This window comes from Emys orbicularis, chromosome 1 (assembly GCF_028017835.1).
Source record: "Emys orbicularis isolate rEmyOrb1 chromosome 1, rEmyOrb1.hap1, whole genome shotgun sequence".
Taxonomy (NCBI): domain Eukaryota; kingdom Metazoa; phylum Chordata; order Testudines; family Emydidae; genus Emys; species Emys orbicularis.
In genome coordinates this window covers 354,013,056-354,037,115 of record NC_088683.1, presented here as the reverse complement: position 1 = coordinate 354,037,115, position 24,060 = coordinate 354,013,056, and the positions used below count along the sequence as shown (strand labels likewise).

Below are 24,060 nucleotides of genomic sequence, written 5' to 3'. Positions count from 1 at the left end.
GTAGAAAGCAGTCTGCCCGGTGCGTGTATTAAAGATGAGTGTTTAGAATAAACATACTTCTAAATGATTCCCTGTTTTTTTATTTTAAAATCTGTATAGTTAGCAGAAAAGTAACTGGGAGGTAATTTGTATTTTATTTTATTTATATATACATACATACATAGTGCGTTTTAGTCCTCTTTCCCACACTTCATTTATTGTTTATTTTTATTATTTCATTGGAAAACACATAGCACTAAGTTTCCATTTATTGATTACTACTGTGGTGCTTTTTATAAAAAAAATAAAATGTTTTGTATGATATAAAACCTTATATCCACATCTGATATCAAGATAATAATCAAGTCATCATGTAGGTGGCTATTATTCACAGATATATCACCTGCTTTGTAGGGATTCTAACATTATGTCTTAGGTCAGCAACTGAGTTGATCTTTGTTACAAGTAAGTGGCCCCTATGAGAAGAACTTGCTTTGCTCTCTCAGCAGGAGACCTGCCTTTTCCCATTACACTTGTTACATGTGCAAAAGTTCTCCCCAAAAGTGTTTTTATTGCAATCACTGTAGAACCTTTCCCCTTTGATCACATTTAAAACTTCTCTTTTGAAGATGTGATTTGTTCTCTCCCATCCATTCTTCCTCTCCCATCATATACTTTCCGTTGGTCTTTTTTGTAGTTTTAGGTGGTTTTTTCTCTTATTATGTACTTACTAGGAATTAGTCAACAGTGCCCTTAGCACCTTGGTGGGGAGGTGATTTATATATAATCAGGTAAGAGTAGCACTTCTAACTTCATTTGTAAAGAAAATATTCTTACACTCTCAACCCAATAATTATTTAAATTAAAAAAATACTTAAGACCACAGAAACAGGCAAATTTTGATGCACAATACAACTATACATCATCACTGATCAGGATCTTTTGCACAGCAGCAGCCCTGCTTTGTGACATGCAAGTGATCTAGCTGTTTTGGAAGCAAAGATGGGGTATGAGATCCTCTAGGCTGCCTTTGTAATGTGCCTAATTCTTCCCCAATCACTGCAGCAGGAAAAGTATTAGTCACACTATGGCCTTTAAAACTCCAGGCATCTACCCTGCAGAACTCACTATTTTTGCACCTTCTATTTCACATGAAGGCCAGCCATATGTTTGCACTGAAATACTTTTTAGTAGCATCTAGCCTCATTAGAGGAAGCACTGAAATTTGCCTGCTGCTAGGCAGTGACAGCACTCGCTCTCAGCAGAGACCGACTGGCATATCACAAACATGCTCCTGCTGGCTTGTTACAGGCAACTAGCTGCATGTTCCAACCAGTAGGTCTGGGGAGGGAAGTGGGTTTCAACCAGAGCTCCTGCTTCCTTGACTAGTGCTGCACTTCCCACATTCAGTCTTTCTTACAGGAAAAATTAAGAGAATGAATATTTCCAATTCTACTGTTTCCTTGATGTAACCTTTGCAAAGGTAGGAAAGAACTGATTCTGTTAAGCAGTACAATAGCCATCTACTAATAACGAAAAAAAGAAAAAAGCGTGAGGAAAAGGTTATCTCCAGCTCGGTTTAATAACAGAGCAGGGGGATGGTTGAGGCAATGCATCCCAAATGAGAGGTTATTTTTTAATTGAGAAAGATGGTTACCAGAAATAGTTTGTTAATCAAACAATGATTCTCCACAACATCTAGCAGAGATGAAAACTAGTCAACTAGAAAGCATACATGTTGGCAAGGTGGGCAGAACCACTCTCCATCTGGGATTATCATCAATGGGGGTCGAAGGCAGGCTGTGTGGTATCCACTGTCACAAGAGTCACACAACAGAATCTGTGGAAACAAAGTAAAAGATTAGCATCAGTTTGCACCTCTTGGCAGGTAACAAGTTCTAAAGCTATTTTCTAGGCAGTGCTGAAACAACTGCATAAATATTCTGATCCGTACAAACTTCAGAACCTCCAAAATCACTTATTTCTAGGGTTTTATGGAAAGCTAAAACATGTCTTTTCATGGAACAGTTGATGTACCAGGATGTTCAGCCTTAACTCTGGATTGTTTATCATGTGTACAGACACAAACAAACCCTATCTGGATTGTCTAGAATCATAGGAGAACACAGAATTAGGAAGCTGTTAAAATGCATATTGATTTATCAGAGTAAACCCTAGATGCCTCTTTTCCATCAAACAGGAGATGGCAAAGTTGATGTGAATTGTGTGCACATCCACTGGAGTACGCAATTCATTCAAGGAGCTACTAAAGTGGTCTCAACCATGCTGGCATGTCTGTCACATAACTAAAAGAACGCTTACTTTGTGGATTAATGGCATGAGTGAGCATTATGATTTGCCGGATAAATATAAATGTTAAAGATGAGTGGCAAGTGTTGTTAAAGCAGAACTGTAGAAATTAGAGATAAAATGCTATAGAGAATAGTCATCTATCAGTCCTTTGTTCAATTTAGTGGTAAGCATCTCAAGCAATGGGGTTTTCAGCACTTCACTGAGCAGATAATGCCACTTCTAAAGAAACTCGGTCAGGAAGTCTTCACGGATATTCAGGCTATACTTTTCTTATGAATTCCATTCCATTTAAAATATTGTAATATTCAGCATCTTACAATATTGAAAAAATATAAAGGAAAACTCCAGTGATAAGTTATGATCCTTAAATAGTTAATTTACTGCATATGAACATATACTTATGCAAAATGGATCTCTAGAACAGTTTTTAGGAAACACTTGTCACATTACCTTCACAAATGAGAATGGCCTCAGATGAAGCTGCAAATGATGATACATCTCAGCAAGCACTCCAGACATATGATGCAGATTGAGACTAGGTTGCTGATTCCACATGGAAGAGCAAGAACTTTCAAAGCTGAACATAGCAGTGGCTTTTCTGAAAATTTACCCCTTACATTTTCTTTCCTATCCACACAAATGGGTTCTCTGTTTCTCTCAAGTCCTACCCTGCATTCTCAGATACCCCGTATTGCAGCTTCCTATTTAATTCATTCTTTGTTATATATAAGACCCAGTTTTTGGTGAATTATTTAAGTAATCATCAGAGGATCATATACTGCCCTGGAGTTTTCCTTTAATGCACACGCACAGTAAACCCCCATGTCATAAGAGTTAGAGAAAAAGTAATGACCTCTAAAAAAGGCACAGATTGTTGCCCCATGGCTTATTTAGGGGGGGGAAAGTAATCCACCCTTATTATTCCAAAGGACATACCCAGAACGTAAAACCCAATGTTTCATCACCAAACGGCATGGGGTTTTACATTCAGGATATGTCATAATTGTCTTATTTAAAATTTCATATAAAAGATGTTTTTAATGTTTAAATTCTGGGTCTGGACCTTTATGGGCCTGGACTTTATTATACATTAAGTGGCACCAAGCTGGATGATTTCTGAACACTTGTTTTTTATACTGGGCAGCAAGTAGTTTTCAAACTACTTGATTGTGCACTTACTTCATAAACATCCGAACTGATTTTTAAAAATAAAGCAGAGTGAACCAGGTGAGAAGTCTGATAGTTTCTTTTTATTCAGTTTATCATGGAGAAAAAGTGTTCTGACTTCAGTCTGCAATTAAAGTGACTATTACATGCCAAAAAGTGACATTAGAGGAAAATTAAGGCTGTGAAGGCAAGTACTCAAAAGTTAGAAAATGCCAGAAAAGCTAGGAAACTTTAATTTGCTACTCTTGTATTTATGATAAAGTCTTTAGTTACATATTTATTTTTCACAGGATCCCTGATTCATTTGTTGCAGAACTTGGAAGGTGTGTAGTGAATGAGGAAGGGGACTACAGGAAGAGAAAGGATGATTTCATGGTTAAAGCTATATAAGTCTGTTGTAAAAAACTGGTTTCTATCCCGGTTTCTGCCATAGAGTTCCTTTGTGATGCTCTGCAAGCCACTTCAACCCAACTTTTAACAGGCGGCCACTAACTGTGCGCTTCTCATCCTCGGCATGCCTAATTTGAGATCCTGGGTTCTGATTTGCAGATGTGCCGAGTACTGACAGACACAATTGTGCTTTAAACACAAAGCACCATATAATGCTACATACTCTGAAAAATCAGGTGCTGAAGTCTGAAATTGGAAACCCAAAATTAGTGGACACTTTTGACCTTAAGTACTCTGTGCCTTAGCTCCCCATCTATAAAATGGTGATAATAACAGCCCCTTTCCTAACAAGAGGTGTTCTGAAAATAAATGAACATTTGTGAAACACTCAGATATAATATAGTCTGAATGCCATAGAAAGTCCATGAGGAAATTAATAATTCTGTTTTCCGAACAGGGTTTGAATAGGGTGCATATATTGAACAATGGAGGTTAAAACAAAATATTGAATAGCTGCTCATAAATTGAGCACCATCCGTCCTGTACACTGAATGAGGTAAGAGGCCTGCAGAAAAATAATATATGATCATGTAATTAAGACTCTCCCATAATGCATATGTACAAAGGGGCTCAATTAAGATTGCATGGGAACCTTAATTTTGCCTTTTCCTAACTTCTGAGCGGCTTGACTTTGCAACCTTAATGTTCGTTTAGAATAGTTTGTGTGTGTGTGTGTGTAATTTATTCATTTATATTACAGTAGTAGGGTTCAAAAAAGAACAAGATAAATTCATGGAGGTCCATCAATGGTTATTAGCCAGGATGGGCAGGGATGGTGTCCCTAGCCTCTGTTTGCCAGAAGCTGGGAATGGGTGACGGGATGGATCACTTGATGATTACCTGTTCCGTTCATTCCCTCTGAAGCACCTGGCATTGGCCACTGTCAGAAGACAGGATACTGGGCTAGATGGACCTTTGGTCTGACCCACTATGCCCGTTCTTATGTTATGTTCTAGTAACCTAGAGGCCTCAACCAAGTCAGATCTTCATGGTGCTATGTACAAACATAACAGAGTATACACTATAAAAGATAAGACATCCTAGGGGGTGAAACGAACTTGCACTCTTCCCTCTTGGTTCCAAGTAAATGGTCCCAATTCTCTGCCTGTGATGTCAAAGGGATCAAAAACATCACACAATGAAGGTTAAAAGCTAGCTGTTGCCCAATAAGGAGGCCAGAGAATGATCTACTCCTGGGGGAATTCTGCACCACTGCGCACGCACAGAATTCATGTCCCATGCAGGGTTTTTTTTCCCTCTGCAGAAAATACATTCTGCTGGAGAGGCTCTGCAGTTATGCCTTTTGCCACCAGAGGCTGCTATGGCACCAGAACAGAGGGCGGCTGGCTCACCAGCTGCAGCAGTCAGCAGCTGATAGGGTGGAAGAGAGGCTGCATTCCTCACAGTGCCCTGCCCGCGGGGCCAGGGGAGGAAGCACGGGATATAGGGGGACAGAGTGGGGCACAAGGTGCTGCTGGGGTGGTCTCAGAATGGGGTTCAGAAGGGCCAGTGGATGGAGACAGACTAGGGCAGGGGCTGAATGGGAGTAGGGATGCAAGGCCAGATGGGGGTACAGGGACGGATGGGGAGGCGGCGTGGCTGAGTGGGGGTGCAGGGACACATGGGGACAGAGATGACCCATACCTGCTGATAGTGGGGGGGGGCCACAACCCCAGAACAGCTCAAGTCACTCGCTCCCCAGGTAGCCCCCCCTTCAGGAAAGCTGGACCCCGCCCGTCCCAGAAAGCAGCGGCCCCTCTCTGCAGCTCCTAGCTATTCCTCCTGCTTTCCCCAGCAGAGTTAAAGCAGCAGCCCCTCACCACAGCTTCCAGCGGTTTCTCCTGACTCTCTCTGCCTGGCACAGCTCGCCAGCTCAGCTGCTCCACCGGGGGGGGGGGGGGGGGGGGGCCTGGCCACACCATGTGGCTGAGCAATCGGGGCGGGGGGGAGGGGGAGAGAGGGTGGCATGTGCATGCCTTCCCTCTCTCCCCCCATGCATCACCTCTGCATGGGGACAGGGGCAGATGTGCCTGACTGAATGGGAGAGACTAGGGTTAGATAGGGTCTGCATGGGGGAGGCTCCCCAACTCCATAACACTCTCCTCCCGCGCAACAACCCCCCAGATTCACTCCCAGGCTCCTTCCCAGCAATTACTTCCCTCTCCTTTAGGTCCTCCATTATCCCTGACTCCCTAAGCCTTTGCATTACTTCTGAGGGGTGCGTGAAATATGTTTCTATATTGTAGTTTAAACGAATTATTACTCAAAGTTCTGTATTAATATGACTTGTAAGAAATCTATTTGTCAAAAAAACATTTCCTGAATCTTTTTTGTTGTCTGTATTGTTACACACACACTTGTTGACAGGTATTTTGAAATAAATCACCAAACTAATTGAAACTGGCATGATTATATTGTATTATTTTGACAAATAACATATGCAGGATTTTAAAATATTGTGTGCAGAACTTTGAGTTTTTTGGCACAGAATTGCTCCAGGAATAATGATCTGTCTCATACACCCTCCCTTTTCCCAACATGAGACTCAGAACTGGTAAGAGGAAGGAAGAGAGAGTAAATGTTGGGGAAGGCTGAAGAGATCAAGTTGGATTCTGAACCCTGCCTCCTCCTCCTCCTCAGGCCACCATCATGTCAGTCAGCAAGATCCAGACTGGAAGCAGACAGGACAAGCGATGTGAGGGGGGCCATGCTGGAAGCAGATTTCATCTTAGCCCCAAGCCATCAGGGCATACCCACAGCATTAAAAGCCTGTTTGTATTAAGATGACTAGTGGACATATTGCAGTCTTATCCATGTCCCCTTCCTGTTACCACCTATTAAACCTGCCCCATCGCTTTTCCCAGGGAGGGATTGTTTATCATAAAATACCATTCATCTCTCAGAAGAAAGCTCTCTCATAGCAGAAATAGCGATGTTTTACACATTACTAGTCTAAAAAACCAACACTTTCAGGGTGATTAATGGAAGTTTTTTCCCATCACACTATTTTGTAGATCAAGAACATACTAGCTCAGGGTGATTGGGAAGGCCACACTTCTTGCATGGTTCATCATCATCAGCAGGTGCAGGTTCCTCTTCTTCCTCTCCCCCCTCAGATTCCTCCTCAGAGTTTTCTTCGGTCTCAGACTCCTCGCTGTCTTCATTACTTGAATATCTCCACCTGCCACGTGTTCGAGTTCCTGTCCACCGCACTTTGCTTCTCGGTGTGACCTAGTGGTCCAAAGATAAAATGCAGCAAAAGGCTCTTACATTGCCTTGTCATTTACACTGTGGGTTTTCTAAGTTAAAAAGACCATCACACTTTTAAGTTTGAGTAAATGTTCTCTAAAATGAACTGATTCATTTCAATCAGAACAGCTACAGGAAAATGTAGCATGATCATAGAATACCAGGGTTGGAAGGGACCTCAGGAGGTCATCTAGTCCAACCCCCTACTCAAAGCAGGACCAATCCCCAGACAGATTTTTGTCCCAGATCCCTAAATGGCCCCCTCAAGGATTGAACTCACAACCTTGGGTTTAGCAGGCCAATGCTCAAACCACTGAGCTATCCCTCCCCCCTCATAGAGCAGCTTCAATGAGTAGATCTTTCATTGAGTACAAAAATCCTTACAGAACTAATTACAACTAAAGGAAAAAAGGAAATTAAGAGGTAAAGGCAAAGAAAATGCTTCAGGTGAGGTTTAAAAGACGTGAAGACGAAGTTTTAGAATGTGACTCCACTCCTTTGTTGAGCTATCAAAATCTAAAATTTCTACTTTGACAAGGTAATTTTGCATAGTGAACATGAGAACTTTCACACGTAAACTTTTCCCCTCCAGAGTACAATAAACCTTATTTTAAAGCTGCCTTTCCTCAATCCAAAGAGAATATATTTCTATCATTGCTTCCTTTTAGAAAAACAAATGATAGAATGTGACTTTTATTTTACTTTTAGAATCATCATATTGTAAGAGATAAATTGCTGTCATCGTTAAGTGTTCTCTCTGCCTGTGGGGTTGGAGGAGGAAGATGTCTGGGAGGACTGTGTGCATGTGTGTGTTCTATACAAGGAAACCAGGCCCCAAATTCTCTATTATATTAATTTTTGAATCTCACTACACATATTTAGATCATTAAGTCTTTCAAAAGCTATGTCCATTTAAGACCATACTTGTTTCAATTTTAACATATTGTTACTTGTAGCACCTATTATTACCAGAACTGAAAGATGAAAAAAATCTCAGTAATTTGCAGTTTATGTAAGGCATTTGACAGCACTTACTATATAACAGTTTCACCTGTCCCCTATAAGGTCAATTTCTCATTTTGTTTGTGAAGGTTATTGACACCGCAACAGAAGAGAGAAAAAAAACTTTTTTTAAACAGAGAAAAAGGTGTTTGTAGAACTACGAAAGCTAGTAAGGGGATTCAGAACAGGAATAGCACCTGAAAAAAAACTAGTTATTCATTTTTGAAATTAACTAGATTTCAAGTTGACACTGTCCTTTTACCAAGGACACTTTTAAAAAGAAAAATATTGCCTCTATCTTCCTGTTTTTTAAATGTATTTTAATTAGCTTTTCAGGAAGGCATACAGGTCAAAAAGAAAACAGAGTCACAGCATGGCTAATAGCAGGCTGTACATGTCTTCTACCTGCAAGCTCACTATCATTTCTACTCTATAAAAACTTTAAAACTGTGCCTGAAAGATAAACTTCTCATGCAAAACACACTTTCTGAACCCAAAATAAAATCTACATTCAGCCTAGATAAGAAATTCCCTCATAATCCCTCTAAAAGTGGTTCAGCTACTCTCAAGAACAAAACTCCTGTTAAATTCTACATATCATTACTACTTTAACATTTTTCCTATTGCCATCTATCCGCCATCATCATCAAATTGACCAAGCATCAGCATATACATCACACAGTCAATCTTCAGCATCTTATTCATGGTTAAAGCATCCCACCTATAGGATTTAAAGCATCCTGAAGGTTTGATTAATAAGGATAAGCTCCTCTAGAAAATAAAATAATTTGCACTAGTTATTCTAAAACCAGGTTCAACATAAGAATTCTGACACTTACAAATTATGATGTTAATAGCTATTAGCACTCTCCTGGGGGCTGTTTTCAGATCAGTCACTGACCTAACCAAGTTACTGGACTAGTAACATGCATAAATTAACCATAATGGCATGCTTCTCAACATTCCTCCACAAATGTGTTTTCCTTAGATCGAAAACAACCATCTCCTCCTGTGCACTATAATGGTGTTACCTTGCTCACTTTAGAATTGGACTCCTTCTCTTGTTTTTTCACATCCTCTCTTCGGTCTTGCTTTTGCAGCACTGCCAATTTCTCCTCCTCTTCTTCACCTCGTTTTTTGTCAGTTTTCTGATCCCGAGTCTCCACCACTTTTGGAGTAGGTTTAGATATTCTTGGAGACCTCCTTAAAGTGCGACCAACATTGACTTCCTCCTCTTCCTTCTGCTCGGTGTCCTGAGTCTTCGGAGGTGGATCAGGCTTTTTCTTTCTACTGGAGATCCTGATGGTTAACTTGATCCCTTCCTTCTGCCTCTCGGAGGTTATTTCCTTGTTATCTGTTACACAGATGTTCTCTTCAGAAACCAGTTTATATTTAAATTTGCTTTTTTGTACTGCAGATTCCTTTTTAGTCTCTGAAGACTCCTCTGTATTAGAGGTTTGGGCATTATCTTGTTTATCTGGTTCTGTCCGGGGAGCTTCAAATTCCTCCTTTTGTTTTTCTGAATCTGATCCTTCCTGAACTTTGCTTTCATCAGGAAGTATGTTTTTGGAATCTGAGCCCTCTTTTTCTAAAGCAGATTTCTCGGAAGGAACAGGAGGAATAGACGATGGAGGTGTTTCAGCTGCTTTTGGAGAGTCAGATTTCTTCTCCAGTTCATTTTTACTTTTCAAACCCTCTTCATCTGTTAGATCAAGCTTGGGTAGCTCCTTAGGAGTGGATGTCTTCATGGACTTTTCCAGCTTTTCTAAACATTCTTTGAGTGGTGGTCGTCTGTCCTTCCTAGTTTTCAAAGCTAATTTCTCTTCAGGTTTCTTGGGGCAGTATCCTGCTTTCCATGAGTCCTCCATTGCCACCTCAGAAGTCATACTGTCGAGGGACTCATTTTCCATAAGACTAGATTCCTCCTTTAAAGGCACTTTCTGATTAGAAACCTCAGAGATCGTAGCAGCTACCTCTTTGTCGGTAGGCACATTTTTCTCATCTTCACATGTTTTCACAATTTTGCTAACAGAGTTTAAAGAGTCTGATATTTTCCCCCCACTTACGCAATTTTTCTCCTTCGATGAGCTGCTGATGTCTTCCTTTGTGCTAATGGAATGTTCTGACTTATTATTTTGGGTGACATTTTGGGCGACTTTTTCACTGCTAACCTCTCCATTTACTAGCAATTTCCCATCAGGACATAAAGCAGTGATTGTAGGGACTCGTCTAAAACCCTCCTCCTCTGGTTTTCCTTCCTCTTTCAAGACATCCTTTGTTGGAGTAACACATTTACACAAGGACCCCTTTATTGGACTGTCATAGTCATCTGTCAGCTTGATCTCTCGCTTTTTCAGTGGTATCTTTGCCTGCTGGTCATTTTTAAGTTTCTCACTTTCTTCTGCAGATTTCTCCACAACTTCTTGAGGGGTTTTGACACTGACACAAAACTCTAATCTCTCAGGCTCATGTACTGTTATTTTATCTGTGCTGCTTTTTACTTCTTTTAAATCTTTTGGTTCTACTTTATTTTCCTTCACTTCTGCTTTAACAGGCTTGACATTTTCTTTAAAGGAATCATTTTCTTCTTTGGTAATCTGCTTTTCCTCACTGTTTTCTGAAGGTTTTTCTAGCTTTACTATGACTGGCAGTTTTATAATTTCCTTTTCTTCCACTTTCTCCATTTTCATCATGTTTTCATCTGCTGGAACTGTAGGTGGAGGAAGGCTTTCCAATTCCTTTGACTGTTCCTCCATGTTCTCCTCTTCTTCTTTTATTTTTAATTCATTTCCTGTTAAAATAGAAACAAAATAATATAACATAACCAGATGAATTCTAGGATAAAAAAAATAAAGCTAAAGATGCATCCTACAACAATCAAAATGAGTCCTCTCTAATGAAATTAAGGATTTGGCCTAACACTGGCATTTGCCGTCTGATTGACAAATATTAGCTAAAGAATGGGACAGAACGGCAGTTCAGTTCAATTAAAAACCAGAGATAATTCTAAACTTAACAGAGAATATCAGCAGAGCCCCAGATCTATCTTTTTTATGCTGACCTTTTAGCTCCCTAATCAATTTTAGTAATTTTTTTCTAAAAGTGTGTACATAAAATCTAAGCACGAGGTCTGTAACACTAGTTTTTAAAAGAAGTCTGACTTGACAGTTTGCATTATTTCACTATGACAAAATGTTTTACAGAATTCCTTATACTAGAATTTCAAGTGAAGTGTCCACATCCAAACCACACTCTTGTTTATACACATTGATATTTTCAGAAGGGTTTGCTTATTATTTTTTTCTGTTTCAGAGAGAAGAGGAAAAGCTGCAATACTATGTCCTGAACCAAAATTCACCCAGATTTGTTGCACTCTAGCGGGGCCATGGTCCATGACTGGGTCTCCTATGTGCTACCACAATACAAATAATAAATAACATTCTGCATTCATTTCACACACACAAGTCCCGTTGACTTCAACGGGACCAACACGTACAAAATAAGTGCAGAGTACAAGTACATAAGAGAAAACTGCAGGGAGCAGATCTACCCAGAGTTAGATGGTATGGTCTTTGCACAGAAGTTGAGATAGAATTTCCAGTAGGTGTGTGATACAAGTCAACAAAAAATGAGATGTAATAGCACTACATATTCTGCAGTGTGATCTTCCAACACTTGAAAGGCTCTTACTATTCCAAAATGCAATAAATCCCAGCACCAAGTTATTCCTTTCCCCCTGCACTAACTTAAGTCCTTTCCCAGATGAAAGCTTCCCAAAATGCTGGTTTAGTTCTAAATGAAGAGGGGGAATCCAAGAGCTAGCTTAACTCACATTCAAACAGGAAACAAGAAAACAGTGTATAGAAGGGAAAAAAAATTGGTGAGGAGAAACTCAAGGGACTTTGAAAGAAAAACCAAACCCAATTTAGTTAGTTTCAGAAGTCAGAGAGAGAAGTCAACTCCCCATGAATGCAAAACCAGGGACAATATTTCAAAGGGTCCAGACCCATTTTTTCCTCCTTACTTAGATGATTTACACTCTGGTTTCCCCTGTAACTTCTCAATGCTGCAAGTGGCTTTCTTGAAGGCAGTGCTTACCAGAGAGAAGAGTAGGATACATTTTCTGTGTCTACTCTTTTCCCGCTTCCTCTTCCCCTGTCTTTGACCTCTTTCTTTTGCAACGCTTTTCCCTTGGCTATGCCTCTCCCTCAAGCTTCTAGCATTAGAGGGCAGCAGCCATTCTAATCCTGGTCTATGCTAGACAAATTCCCCATTCTAAGAACTGATTTAGTTCCCTACATCAAAGCATTCACATCCACTCACAAAGAGGGCTTTAGCTGTTTACAAGCTCTCAAAACATCATTTGAGTAGAGTAGACTTTCAGCAGATTTAAGAAGTGGTTCCGTTTAAACTGTTTTAGTATGGAATAATTTAGTGCCGGTGTAGATGTGGACAAACAAACAGTACATTCCGGGGTAGGGTGTTATTTCACGATCTCCCAGAACATACGGTTTCTGAAAGTATTACTTGGATTGTGCAATAGGTACCAGAGGGCTGTGCAACTGGAATGGTTTAAGTGCTGAACTGTTTGTACCTAAACCAGCTACAAGTAATTCCATTGTCTGGTATAGACACAACCCCATTGTCTAGCACTAGAAATTCTACAAGCAATGCATATCAGATGCTAGCCTAACATGAGTAGTGACATTAGCGAACTTTGACGGATTGGTGTACCGTGCTGTCTTGTCTCATGATTGGCTTGTCTATACTGGAGAACTGTTTTAAAACTGGTTCAGCTAAATAGACTTTTAAATCAATCAGTTAGAGCCAAAGCATAGCCCTGAGTTTAGGTAGCTTAAACTGGTCTGACCAGTTTTTACTGAACCAATTGCAAGACCATTGCTTGAAATTAACTCTGTAGTATTGGGGAGATTTGATCATCTCTTATTTGCAATGTAATTACAACTTTAGCCATTGTCAAATATCTTAGTTATATTAAACTTATATCAACCAATACAGATCATACTCTGTATTAATTATTGATATTAGCAATGATACAGTTAATTGTACAATAAGATTTCTTCCCTGTTTCTACAGCACCTCACAATATTATATCATTGTATTAATTGCTTCTTCCCTTCACCAGTTCTTTGGAAGAACATGCATCGAATGTCAATGAAATAGCAATACTTCCTCTTGTAGGCCAGAACTCTGGGCCAAATTCTGCCCACAGTTACACCTATAACACTCACCATCTTTAATACGATTGGCATGGGTGTAACGGAGGGCACAATGTGATCCTGAAAGCCTTGTCCCCATTGTGGAAATTTCCCCCCAAAAATGCAAACCAATTTTAAAACCAGATTCCCCAGGGGAGACAGGCCTTTAATTGCTTTGAACCTGAAAAATTAGGTCTTTTACTACAAGGAGAAGCATTTAACATTAACTGATTCCTATTAAAAACCCAATACATCAAATAAGTTAGGCAACATATCAGAAATATGCAGTGTCAAAGCAGTAAGGAATGAAGTAATGTTTCTTCACTTTTGAGAAAAAATAAAATGTGCACAGTTAAGGGCTTGTTATCAAACAAAGCTCATCACAGATCTTCATTGGGATTATTAAGCTACCTGACAATACTGTACTTAAATCCAACAATTTAAAACTATCTTGAACTCATGTGTTGCTCTTGATTTTAAAGCATAGGTTACTAAAGTGAAGAAAAATCCATATTTTGTGATACAAAGCCAAAGCCAAAAACAATGTCAACACAACTATGGGTGTGGTGTTTGACATCAATTATGCCACTACACAAATTTGGGGGGTGGAAGGAGTTTCATGTCCATTAGAAACGTGAGGCTGGGTTGAAACCTAATGCATGACAAATGAAAGAAAGATGGGGATAGGAAAGCAAATGTCAAGTGTCAATGGTGTTACACAAAATACCACAAAAACAAAGTTACATTTTTTTAAAAGAATGGAAAGTTGTATATGTAATTTGTTGGGATTTTTTTTTTTTTTTTTTAAAGTAAACTGAGTACACACCCAAATTATTTTGAATTTTAAGATGTGTGAAAAGGTTTAAAATGTATCCTTGATACATGGATCAGAGAATTTTAGCTTAGAAAATAATTAAAAAAAACAAACAAACAAAAAAACAGGCCTATTCTAATCCTCTCATTTTTCAGGAAGTTTAACATTTTGATATGATGCAGCACAATGTCTAAAGCATGGTAAAAAGAGGGTAGAAAACCTGGTGGAGATATTTCTTCTTCCTTTTTGCTATCTTCATCTTCTATGCTAGGGCTTTCACGTGATGAGCTGTCCTGCTGATTGTTCTTTTTCAACAGTGCAGGATCGATTTGTGCTTTCAAAAGCTCAAGCGTCTCAGCTAGCTCATTTCGGTTTCTGGATGACAAAGAAAAGAAATAAGTTGTCTGATAAAGCTCTTTACTGGCTCTCCCCAAAGCCATCCATCTAAAACAAAAAACATCACCTGCTTAAATGAATGCTGCATTACAAACTAGAAGACCAGTGGATCGGCTTTGTCCAATCAGAATAGCCATCATTTAGTGATTAAATGACTTGCCATTTTATCTGTAGTAAAACTAAAACTACCTTGCTGACCCTTCTGAGTGGCCTCAACAACCCATAAGCTCCAGATATCCTGCTTTGGATCTGAGCGTCTATTGTTCATTAGTTTTGTAATTATTAATCTATCATCATCAATGCCCATTTGTTTTCCTTAGCAATTATCAGATTCCCTCATCGAATGGCCTTGTAGTGCAGCACTCATGAAACAGAAGAGCAATTATATTATTTAAAAGTGGATTTTTAAAAAGCACTTAAGTACTTTCAAAAATCCCACCCTAAACAATACACAGAACGCTAGAAAATTTGAACATTTAAAATTAATTATACTGATGCAGAGATTATGGGGGGAAATTAATGCTCAAGCAAGTAAAATAAAGTTACCAATTTAAACGTTTAAGTAAGGACGCAGAGAACAGTAACAGACAACCTGCTTTGAGAGCTGGTTAAATGGATGCAATGCTGCACTGTAGGATTAGAAGTCAGGGCTCTCATATTTCTGCTCTCAAGTAAATACCTAGCAAGTTGTTTTGGATAGGAATTTCGGTTTTACACACACAAAAAACCAAAGCCTTGAAGCATGCGCAAGTTTAGCATGGAGAGTTTGGTGGTTTTAAACCCACTTCAGATCTCAGAGACAATTACTGTGTTTCACCAGCAGGAGACACATGGTGCCAGGGCTCTCTCGGCATAAGCCTATCCTACTTTGCTTTTTGGCAGTCTCTTTCTCCTGGCAGTCTACAGGGGCATGATGCAAGGCGAGCCTAGTTTACCTTTTGGCTGATTTGGTTTGTTGTGTTTACTTTATTTACACAAAGCAGCTACTAAAATCTCCTTAAGTGGTAACACTGGTCATGTTATGTAACCCACTGAGAATTGACTTTGCAGTTTAAACTTTTTGTTCAACAACTAATTGCTAAAGCTATAGCTATATACACACACATCATTTAAATTATAGACGGTATTTGGCATTTATGAGATCTCTTTCACCATGTTTGTTTACCATTTTACTCAATGCCGATTCTCTTTTGATCAGAGTCCAGCTTTAAACACATTTGGAATTGACTAGATTTTTTTAAAATAAAGGTTCTACATGAGAATATATTAAAAATCAGTCATTTGAAAATTTTACATAAATAAATTCAAAATTAAAAGACTCTTCCTTGGAAAATATGCCACAGTACACAAGGTACATGTTAGAAAATGAAATATTTACATAGTACAAAAACACTTTCCTTCATTTTAATAAGAATGATTAAAGGAATTAATTTGAGTATAGAAGATCAAGAAAAGGTCACCAGGCTAAACTGCTGGAGCTCACTGAAACTCAGAGGAGCAGTGAGCCCCTGCATTTCAGCAGTTACTAGCACACTGTAACTCAATCATTAGTCATCCAGGATCTGAGTTCTACTTCAGAAGGTTCTTGTGTTTGGCTTCCTGTACTAGATTAAGTAATTATTTTGCATTCTATGAGCCTAGAACTCAACCCTGCAATTCTAATGAGAGCATAATGTCGTCCATTACTAATTTGTGACTGATAGCATAAGAGGTTAGAGAATTAACACAGTCTTCCTCCATGTTCCCTAGAACATAAGAATGGCCGTGCTGGGTCAGACCAAAGGTCCATCTAGCTCAGTATCCTGTCTGCCGACAGTGGCCAATGCCAGGTGCCCCAGAGGGAGTGAACCTAACAGGTAACGATCAAGTCATCTCTCTCCTGCTATCCATCTCCACCCTCTGACAAACAGAGGCTAGGGACACCATTCCTTACCCATCCTGGCTAATAGCCATTAATGGACTTAACCTCCATGAATTTATCCCGTTCTCTTTTAAACCCTGTTATAGTCCTAGCCTTCACAACCTCCTCAGGCAAGGAATTCCACAAGTTGACTATGCGCTGTGTGAAGAACTTCCTTTTATTTGTTTTAAACCTGCTGCCCATTAATTTCATTTGGTGGCCCCTAATTCTTGTATTATGGGAATAAGTAAATCTACTTTCTCCACATCACTCATGATCTTATATACCTCTACCATATCAGCTCCCTTAGTCTCCCCTTTTCCAAGCTGAAAAGTCCTAGCCTCTTTAATCTCTCCTCATATGGGACCCGTTCCAAACCCCTAATCATTTTAGTTGCCCTTCTCTGAACCTTTTCTAGTGCCAGTATATCTTTTTTGAGATGAGGAGACCACATCTGAACGCAATATTCAAGATGTGGGCGTACCATTGATTTATATAAGGGCAATAATATATTCTCCTTCTTATTCTCTATCCCCTTTTTAATGATTCCTAACATCCTGTTTACTTTTTTGACTGCCGCTGCACACTGTGTGGACGTCTTCAGAGAACTATCCACGATGACTCCAAGATCTTTTTCCTGATTCGCTGTAGCTAAATTAGCCCCCATCATATTGTATGTATAGTTGGGGTTATTTTTTCCAATGTGCATTACTTTACATTTATCCACATTACATTTCATTTGCCATTTTGTTGCCCAATCACTTAGTTTTGTGAGATCTTTTTGAAGTTCTTCACAGTCTGCTTTGGTCTTAACTATCTTGAGCAGTTTAGTATCATCTGCAAACTTTGCCACCTCACTTTTTACCCCTTTCTCCAGATCATTTATGAATATGTTGAATAGGATTGGTCCTAGGACTGACCCTTGGGGAACACCACTAGTTACTCCTCTCCATTCTGAGAATTTACCATTTATTCCTACCCTTTGTTCCCGGTCTTTTAACCAGTTCTCAATCCATGAAAGGACCTTCCCTTTTATCCCATGACAACTTAATTTACGTAAGAGCCTTTGGTGAGGGACCTTGTCAAAGACTTTCTGGAAATCTAAGTATACTATGTCCACTGGATCCCCCTTGTCCACATGTTTGTGGACCCCTTCAGAGAACTCTAATAGATTAGTAAGACATGATTTCCCTTTACAGAAACCATGTTGACTTTTGCCCAACAATTTATGTTCTTCTATGTGTCTGACAATTTTATTCTTTACTATTGTTTCAACTAATTTGACCGGTACTGACGTTAGACTTACTGGTCTGTAATTGCTGGGATCACCTCTAGAGCCCTTTTTAAATATTGGCGTTACATTAGCTATGTTCCAGTCATTGGGTACAGAAGCCGATTTAAAGGACAGGTCACAAACCATAGTTAATAGTTCCGCAACTTCACATTTGAGTTCTTTCAGAACTCTTGGGTGAATGCTATCTGGTCCCTGTGACTTGTTAATGTTAAGTTTATCAATTAATTCCAAAACCTCCTCTAGTGACACTTCAATCTGTGACAGTTCCTCAGATTTGTCACCTACAAAAGCCGGCTCAGGTTTGGGAATCTCCCTAACATCCTCAGCCGTGAAGACTGAAGCAAAGAATCCATTTAGTTTCTCCGACAAGATTTTATCGTCTTTAAGCGCTCCTTTTGTATCTCGATCATCCAGGGGCCACACTGGTTGTTTAGCAGGCTTCCTGCTTCTGATGTACTTAAACATTTTGTTATTACCTTTTGAGTTTTTGACTATCCATTCTTCCAACTCCTCTTTGGCTTTTCTTATTACATTTTTACACTTAATTTGGCAGAGTTTATGCTCCTTTCTATTTACCTCACTAGCACATTGTCAGGACATAGTGGGACCATTCTCCAGAGGGCACAATTCTCCTCCTGATCCTACTGCCATATATCCACCGTGATCTTTAAACTCTAGATGGTGTTTCTCTTATAAACCATAAAATGAAATATGCATTGGCTATTATCCTACAAACCAGCAAGCTATTTTTTTCATAAATCATAGTTGTGCATGTGCTTTTCCCTACTGTGTATGTCTGAAGACAGATAATTAAATTGACAGGAATCTGCTCTCTGAAAAGAGGATACTTATTGAATTCAACCTCTGAACTTCATAGACACAGATAATCACATTTAAAATTTGCAGTTATAAACTAGAAAATAAAGAACAAAATTACCTGACAATGCATTTCCAAGAAGACCCATCCTGGTCATCCTGTTCTTCTACGTACATTCTCACATTATGTTCTTGATCCAGCTGGTACCAATACATTAGACCATCCTTGTCTCGACCAATTGGCTGGAGACGCATAGCATCAGCATCCTCTTCATTAATGATATTCTTAAATTTTAGATTGTCATCAAACTGACACTCACAGAGGTACTGAAAAAAATTGCAATGTAGAAAGATTTTTTTTCAAACTCCAAGATACGACCAAAAAAACCTTATTTGTGTGTTTTGGGTTCTCTTTTTAAACCTGCCTTTATTGGCTTTGTGACTTAACTAGAGAGAGGAGGATCCAATGCATAGGCCTCTCCAGATTACACTCTTTTGGTAAATCAAAGATTAGTTTTTAATTTCTTGTTAGTGGCCATTTAGAATGGTGTTAAATCTGTTCAACAGTAAACTTTAAACAGAGGAGAATGAAGGCATCTTTACTGTGCAGTAGAACCTCAGAGTTACGAACACCTCGGGAATGGAGGTTGTTCGTAACTCTGAACAAAATGTTATGGTTGTTCTTTCAAAAGTTTACAACTGAACATTGTCTTAATACAGCTTTGAAACTTTACTATGCAGAAGAAAAATGCTGCTTTCCAGGTTTTTTTGTAGTTTACATTTAACACAGTACTGTACTGTGTTTGCTTTCTTTCTTTTTTGTCTCTGCTGCTGTCTGATTGTGTACTTCCAATTCCAAATGAGGTGTGTGGTTAACTGGTCGGTTCGTAACTCTGCTGTTCGCAAGGCTGAGGTTCTACTGTAGTAAACACGCCAACAGCTACTACAGCAGGATGAAAGCAAGCCACCACCAAAGCATACATGCACAGCGTGGTGTTTCTATTTCCTCTTTTAAAAGTAGCCATTGAAACTCTAACCTCTGTATTTTATATACATCTGAAAGCAATGTACATGGGAAGCTTCCTTTTGTGAATGGCCTAGCTAAACAATGGATATTATTTATTTAGTATATTAGTCTACAGTAAAACTCCATGTAATTTAAGCCATCACACATGAGACTCATTACTCCTGCCTCATCTCATGAGCTGAAAAGCTGAAGATGAGCCCCATCTCTCACCTTTGCACTTAAGATAAAATTGTTTCATTACTAGCTCATGCACATAACAAAAAAGAATACTGCATGCGTAAACCCCCTCCAAGGGCAGAACAGTAACTACAAATATATTTCAGTGCGAACAAGTAAAGTATGAAAACAAATAGAAAACACCATATTTAGTTGAGGCTTATCCCCATTAACAAGACCATCAGCAACTATGATTGGTGATATTTGTTTGTTACAAGCTCTGACATCAGCTCCAAATTTAATACATTTAATTACTGCAATTTATAAGTTTTCAAAGGGTCATTTTCAAAAAATAGTAAATACATTACCTTCAGAATTCCCAATTTGCATTCAACACTCGTTTCCAGGTATCCTTTCTTCTCCATCTCCCATGCCCAAGTACTGTTGAACTCTTGGCATATCTGTCAGATAAACAAAATATTAAATTAACTAGTATAAGTGGATGAATGTAACTTGAAACCTCTACAGAGGAAGAGTATTTTGTTGCAAAACCAATGTTTACTTTTATCTACGAACAGTGCAACTTCTGTAAGCAAAAAAGCCATAGACAAAAATCAGAGATAAAGCCAGGTGAAGGTGGGCAAGCACTGGGCATGTCACCACTAAGTCCTGAAAGAGCATAGCATCAGTATCTTGCCTATCGCCTCCATTTTCCTAGCTCTGAGCAACTCTTAAGAGACAGCACGATCCACAGCTAGGGCACCAGACTGGGAGTCAGGAGACCCAGGTTCTATTAGGAATAGAACTAACTCTGTCATTGACTTGCTATGTGACCTTGGGCAAGTTACTTCACCTCTGTGCATCCATTTCTTTTCCCATCTCCCTTTGTCTGTCATGTCTATTTAGACTACAAGTACTATGGAGCAGAGACTGCTTCTTACATGTTTGTACAGCACTTAACAGGGTATGTCTACACTGTTTTAAAACCCGTGGCAGCAAGTCTCAGAGCCTGGGTCTACAGACTCAGGCTTGTGGGGCTCATGCTACACGGCCAAAAACAGCAGTGTAAACATTGTGCCTTGGACTGGAGCTTGGGTTCGGAAGCCATGTCTTTTAGCTGTTTTTAGCCCTGTAGCATGAGCCCAAGTCTGCAGACCCAGGCTCTGAGATTTGCTGCAGTGGGTTTTATAATGCAATGTAGACGTACCCACAATGGGAATCACACTCTCAGTTGCGGCCTCTAGGTAATGCTACTGTAATACAAATAGTATGTGAGACTACCATTCATTCCATGTTGTAAAACGATGTAATTATGTATAAAATGCTGAGGTCCTTGGAGCACATACCTCAAACCATTTAAAATGTATTTGAAAACATTATAATAAAAGACCACCTTTAAAAATATAAACAACTAACACCTACCAAATGGGCCACAGAAAGCGGGTGGTGGTGGAGAATGAATATATGGGATCAACAGTGGGGAAAAAAGGGTTGGGATAAGAAGTTTTAGATTATTTATTTATTTATTTTTAAAGTGAGAGGGTCAAAATAATTGTCATGAAGGAGCAAATTTCACATCCTAGGACCCATAATAGCAAAGGCACTAGTGGCTGCTTACATATTTAAGACACAATAGTGGGATCCCTAGTTGGTGTGGGTAAGTACAAGTGTCCACTAGAACAAGGCTCAAGGTAGTCTGAAATATACCCAGAGACTACAATGTTGAGGACTGTTGTTTGTTTGTTTTTAAAGTGGCACTGTTGTACCATGGATGCTTAAATCAGTGGCCCAAAGTGCTGCTGCATCCTAAACAAACTGCAAGCAACAGAAGTCCTCTTGAAAGCATTAAGGGTTTTATCAATCTTCCTGATCAAGATGTTATTGTTAAATAGAAGGTGTACCCAGGGCCAAGTAAGCCTCTAAACCACATCCAGCATGTAGCTTTCGATAGAGCAGCATGGCTGAAAGGGAGGCCAAACTTCACTCGCTAACGCTGAATGAGTTGCTTCAGAAAGTGGTAACAAAAGAAGAGTACCATCTCACAAAAATGACTTCTGCTCAGCAGCGAGTTTTCCTGTTTTGACAACAAAGCTATGTTGTCCATTCTTCCAATGCACAGGCCAAAACTTAGAACAACAGATACAACTGTTTATTGCCAACAAACTGATGACATTCTACTTTATCTCTTGTATTCAACATTCTAAACATGGAGATCATTGGGGGATGCTGCATATCAAAAACATTGGAGAAGACATGTCAAACATCAATGACCAACTCCTGTGTTCTATGTATCACTCAAACCAATGGAGGGAAGTTTCAGAAACACTGGAAATGTCTTTTAATTGCCCAAACAACAACTCAGTGGCATCAGAGCTGTTGAAACCATTTGTCATGACCACAATGACCAAGTTTCCATAAACTAAAACCAGCCGATTATTCTTAATCCTGATAAATGCAGTCTCAACTCCAAAGAAAGCTAGAACCCAGTCTGAAGCCTACCACAGAGGTCATGGGTTTAAGCACATCTGGAATGCTATAACCATTGCCTTTTCAAAAGGGGAAGTTTGAAACTGGCAAGCACTTCAGCAACAGGAGTTGGTTTCTTGAGGAAGCAGCTGATTTCTGCACGTGAAAGTATGACCATACCCTACCAATCTGTAAAACGGGTGCTGATATGTGTCTCTCCAAAATATTTCTTAAGGCACTTACACTGGCATCTAAGTGCTACTTACTGGCACCATGGTCAAATTGCTTGCTTTAAGCAGCAAACATAGGCAGGAATCAAACACGCAGCTGGTGAGTCTCAGAAGACCACAGACATCTGGATCCTAAACCAGCGCTAGCGGAAGCAGTCTATTGGGAATCTGTAGATTTCACAGTTGAAGGGTCCAAAGAGACTAGTCCAAAGCCAATAAATCTTAACTGCATAAGAATGTAAAAAACTTTTGAGAGTGATCAGATCAAATGAAGGAAGCACTCATGGGACAAAACAGTCTGCATTAATCAGACTGTGCACTTCCCAAAAGGGCTAAGCGGTCTATATCTGAGGACAAACAATGCGTCTTTGCCTAAGCCAGAACCTTCTGTATAACCACGTAAGAGTCCTGCATAAAAGACAATAACAAGATTCCAGAAGCACACCAAGTATCTTCTCTTCAGTATGTGTCCCAATTACTTCTGTTTGAACAGATCACTGGTAGCAAGGGGGACAAAAGAATCATCCATCTGCCACACCCTACAGCTCCCTACCACAAAAAGCTGGTCCTCTCCTGCATACCATTCAGTAATTTGTGGTCTGCGGGTAAAGTGTTATATATTAAAAATTTCAGCAAAATTGAAAAATAAAGCATGCTAAGAGCTGCAGCCACTTTAAAGTTGCAATGCAAGCTTAAAAAGCAGGCCTTAAGATTGGACGCTGTGCCTGGTGTTGCAATGCAAGCTCTGTTCTCCTCCTGATTTAATTACTGTTGCTTGTTACAGGAATCCAGAAGTGTAAAGTGAACAAAGCAGGATTGCCTGGCTATGTGGACTCTCTCCTCAGACCCTATCCTACCAGCACTCCCAGCTATCTTCGATACACCACTGACTTCCTGAGGAAACTACAATCCATTGATGATCTTCCAGAAAACACCATCCTGGCCACTATGGACGTAGAAGCTCTCTACACAAACCTTCCACACAAAGATGGACTACAAGCCGTCAGGAACAGTATCCCCAATAATGTCACAGCAAACCTGGTGGCTGAGCTTTGTGACTTTATCCTCACCCAGACAGATTTGGGGATGATTTATATGTTCAAGTCAGCGGCACTGCTATGGGTACCCGCATGGCCCCACAGTATGTCAACATTTTTATGGCTGACTTAGAACCGCGCTTCCTTAGCTCTCGTCCCCTAGCACCCCTGCTCTACTTGCACTACATTGATGACATCATCATCTGGACCCCTGGGAAGGAGGCCCTTGAGGAACTCCACCAGGATTTCAACAATTTCCACCCCACCATCAACCTCATCCTGGACCAGTCCACACAAGAGATCCACTTCCTGGACACTATAGTGCAAATAAGCGATAGTGACCTACTGACCACTATACTTAACTACATGCCTCCAGTTTTCATCCAGATCACATCACACAATCCATTGTCTACAGCCAAGCCCTCAGATATTATTGCATTTACTCCAATCCCTCAGACAGAGACAAACACCTACAAGATCTCTATCAAGCATTCTTAAAACTACAATACCCACCTGGGGAAATGAAGAAACAGATTGACAGAGCC

The 24,060-nt window shown here is 39.7% G+C and overlaps 1 protein-coding gene across 1 annotated transcript in view; it reads right to left on the bottom strand.

The window, feature by feature from the left end:
- Positions 1 to 24,060, bottom strand: part of RSF1 (remodeling and spacing factor 1) — a 113,088-nt gene that overhangs the window by 40,186 nt on the left and 48,842 nt on the right. Inside the window, exons 3-8 of the mRNA XM_065407081.1 lie at positions 20,151 to 20,243; positions 18,721 to 18,926; positions 14,414 to 14,568; positions 9,192 to 10,951; positions 6,937 to 7,140; positions 1,715 to 1,819 (exon numbers count right to left, since the gene is read on the bottom strand). Coding sequence (XP_065263153.1) covers positions 1,715 to 1,819; positions 6,937 to 7,140; positions 9,192 to 10,951; positions 14,414 to 14,568; positions 18,721 to 18,926; positions 20,151 to 20,243 — 2,523 coding nt within the window. The remainder of the gene's footprint in view (positions 1 to 1,714; positions 1,820 to 6,936; positions 7,141 to 9,191; positions 10,952 to 14,413; positions 14,569 to 18,720; positions 18,927 to 20,150; positions 20,244 to 24,060) is intronic.